Genomic DNA, 2,918 nt, shown 5'->3' with positions numbered 1-2,918 from the left:
TACAACTTCCATTTTCATCAGAAAATAGTGGTTTCAAGGTTTGATCGGGGGAGAAAAACAATCGTCAAAGGAGAGAGAGAGAGAGAAAGAGAGAGAGAGAGAGAGAGATGTGGGCCCCAAATTAGGTAATTATTTTATTTTTCATTTAAATTAAATAGAAAAACCATAAAAAATATATCAAAAGGGCATAATAGTCTTTTCAGTTTACTGAGGGACCAAAAACGCAAAGAAACCAGCCAAAAAGGACCACCAATCCAAAAAAATCGAGGTTTTGACTAAAGCCCAAAAAAATCATACCATAGGGACCATTTTTGCAATTTTGTCTAGTCTTAAATCTTAAACGTTCTCTTGGTTCTTTAAGCCTTTAAATTCTTTTGTTTTCCCATATCATGATTACATTAATTTAGATAAAGCGTCCGTTGTATTTTCATTTGTAAATGTTAGGCCCCGTTTGATACGCATCTTTCCAGGTCCAGAATCTTTCTGGCTGAATGGACCGGAAAGACTGTTTGATTTGCACAAAAGAAGGGGTCTTTCCCGGTAAGACATGTCTTTCCCAGAAAGCCCCAAAATCATATCTTTCTGGCTGAATTGGCTGGAAAGACAATTATACACCAAACCCCGCCTCTTTCTTTCTTTATTGGATTATTAATTTTTTTAAATAATTTTTTTAAAATTTATTTTTTATTGAATTATTACTTTTTTTCATCATTCAGCACAGTCAATCAGATGTACAATCAAACATCATGGTTTCTTTCCCAATCAGAAAACATTCCCAGACAGCACTTTACCAGACAACACTTTACCAGACAGAAACTATCAAACGGGACCTTAATCTACACGTGAATCCATTTAGGAAATGGTTAAAAGGAGGGTTGTTTCAAGGGTTATATTTTATCATACATGATGATGGATTTAGAACAAATAATTTGTATATGTGTTTATATATAAGAGGATGTTTGATATCATTTTTATTTGGTCTAGGAAGAGGTTGGATAAACTCGTTTATAAATGAGACCATTTGATATCATAATTATAAATATTTGATTTGGTCATATAGCTTTAAATATGTCTTTTACTATGACCGACTTAATCACGCATTGACTCCATGGATCTTCCTCAATCAACCACTCAATTGAACTCAATCAATAACTATCAAACAACCCTTAAATATTTTCAAATGACGCACATATAACATTTTTCAAATAAGCACATATGACCCTAACTTTAGGAAAGATAGATTTCATTAAAAATGGAGAAGGAATTGCAATTAAATTCTCGCTCTTGGTTCCATTATATCAGAAAAAATGCTTTTTTTGTGATTGGTAACCAAATAAATACAAAATGTTATAATGTTATTTACCCAAAAAAAAAAAGATATAAAATTTTCCATTACGCAAAAAATACAAAATTGTATAAAACTTGCTACAGTTTTTCAGAAAGTGGGGAAGCTCTTCTTGAATTTGATCCTGTGTTCTTCTTCAAGTCATACCCTAATTTCATGCGAGTAGTTCTTGTAACTGTAAATCCTGTTGCAAACAAAAATCATAACGTATTCAAGTCAGTGTTATTAATTCAACGTCATCCTGTGTGATAATTATGATCACATGCACAAGAACACAAACCGTTGATTCGATTTCGAGATCTGGAAGATGAATATCGGTAGAATAGAAAGACATCTTAGCAATCTCTGATATCGCAGCTTCTCTCACCTCCGCCACATCACCGGATAAATCCTCATAAGCAGCCACAAACGCCGCCTGCCAGAACGGTTGCAATTTGATTCGCCGATCGTTGATATACGCATCCCACATATGCTTCACCGCCTTCTCCCGCGCCTCGATTTCCTACTCAAAACCAACAATTAGCTCAATCAATCAATCAAATTAAAAGCACAAATCGGTAAGGGAAAAAACGGACAATGATGTCGAAATCGTCGAGGATAAGGGAGCCACCGGCGATGTCGTCGGAGAAGCTGCCGGCGGAAAAGCGAAGAGTAACGGTGCTTGTAAGAATTGACCAGAGAGCAAGGAGGATAATGGCGGTGAGTGCCAGGAACTTGTAGCGATTTCTACCGAATACTCTGGAATCAAGGGTTTCGTTTGGGTCATTAACACTCATATTATCGACGATTTGAACAGAATAGTAGACCTGAAGTGTATGAAATTCGAAATCGAACTTGTTTGATAGAAACAAATTGTTGTTGTAGAGTGTTAACTGAGCTTATAATCAGAAATGGGTTTTGAACGGGTGTTGTGTTGACATACCAACCAACGATTTGTGCTCAGATAAACATGAAATGATTGAAGAGACGTGCGCCAGAACTGTGGCTTTGAGGCTGCCATGACTTCAAGGAAAAAAAAAAAACTCGTTACATGTGATACTAAAAACAATATTAATAACTAAAAATGAAAATGAAAAACAAAAGATTTAGAAAATTAAGTTAAATTAAGATACAAATTTTATTTATATATATATATATATATATATATATATATATATATATATTAATTTGAGTATCCGATATACGTTCTATCTGTATACATTTAATAAAATTATGATATAATATAATTTAAATAGAATGTAAAAAACACAATCAATTATGCAAATGACGTTAATATATGAAAAATTAAATATAACGGAAATGTAATAAAAGTAAATAAACAATAACACAATAATCCTTCTTTACTTTGAATAGTTACTCTTTGACAAATAATTTCATCTCGGCAATTAGTTTCATTTATGTGTGCGTTGAACAATTTTATTTGGGCAAGTAGTTTTCGTTTAGATGGATAGTTTGTTTCTAAAACATAAGTTAGTGTAGGGTGTAGGGTTTAGTTTAAATGTATTCGATGTGCAATGATTAGTTGTGTTCTGTCATTGCAACCGAATAACGATTATATTTTACTCTGCAAATT

General features: G+C 33.2%; 1 protein-coding gene across 2 annotated transcripts; it reads right to left on the bottom strand.

Moving 5' to 3' along the window:
- Nucleotides 1-1,372: 1,372 nt before the first annotated feature.
- LOC145169094 (uncharacterized) lies at nucleotides 1,373-2,361 on the bottom strand. Of its 2 annotated transcripts, none has more exons than XM_079087666.1 (3): nucleotides 1,956-2,361; nucleotides 1,626-1,847; nucleotides 1,373-1,529 (listed from the first exon to the last, which is right to left on the bottom strand). In XM_079087666.1, exons 1-3 carry the CDS (start codon nucleotides 2,109-2,111, stop codon nucleotides 1,500-1,502), a joined length of 408 nt encoding a protein of 135 aa, XP_078943792.1. In that variant the 5' UTR covers nucleotides 2,112-2,361; the 3' UTR covers nucleotides 1,373-1,499. The 2 variants fall into 2 exon arrangements, with proteins under 2 accessions (XP_078943792.1, XP_078943791.1); XM_079087665.1 differs by having other exon boundaries at nucleotides 1,921-2,359.
- Nucleotides 2,362-2,918: the final 557 nt, after the last annotated feature.

The sequence above is a fragment of the Lactuca virosa genome, chromosome 4 (assembly GCF_052849685.1).
Source record: "Lactuca virosa cultivar CGN04683 chromosome 4, Lactuca_virosa_CGN04683_v6, whole genome shotgun sequence".
NCBI lineage: Eukaryota > Viridiplantae > Streptophyta > Magnoliopsida > Asterales > Asteraceae > Lactuca > Lactuca virosa.
Note: the sequence above shows the minus strand (reverse complement) of the source record. Positions and strands in the feature narration are given on the sequence as shown.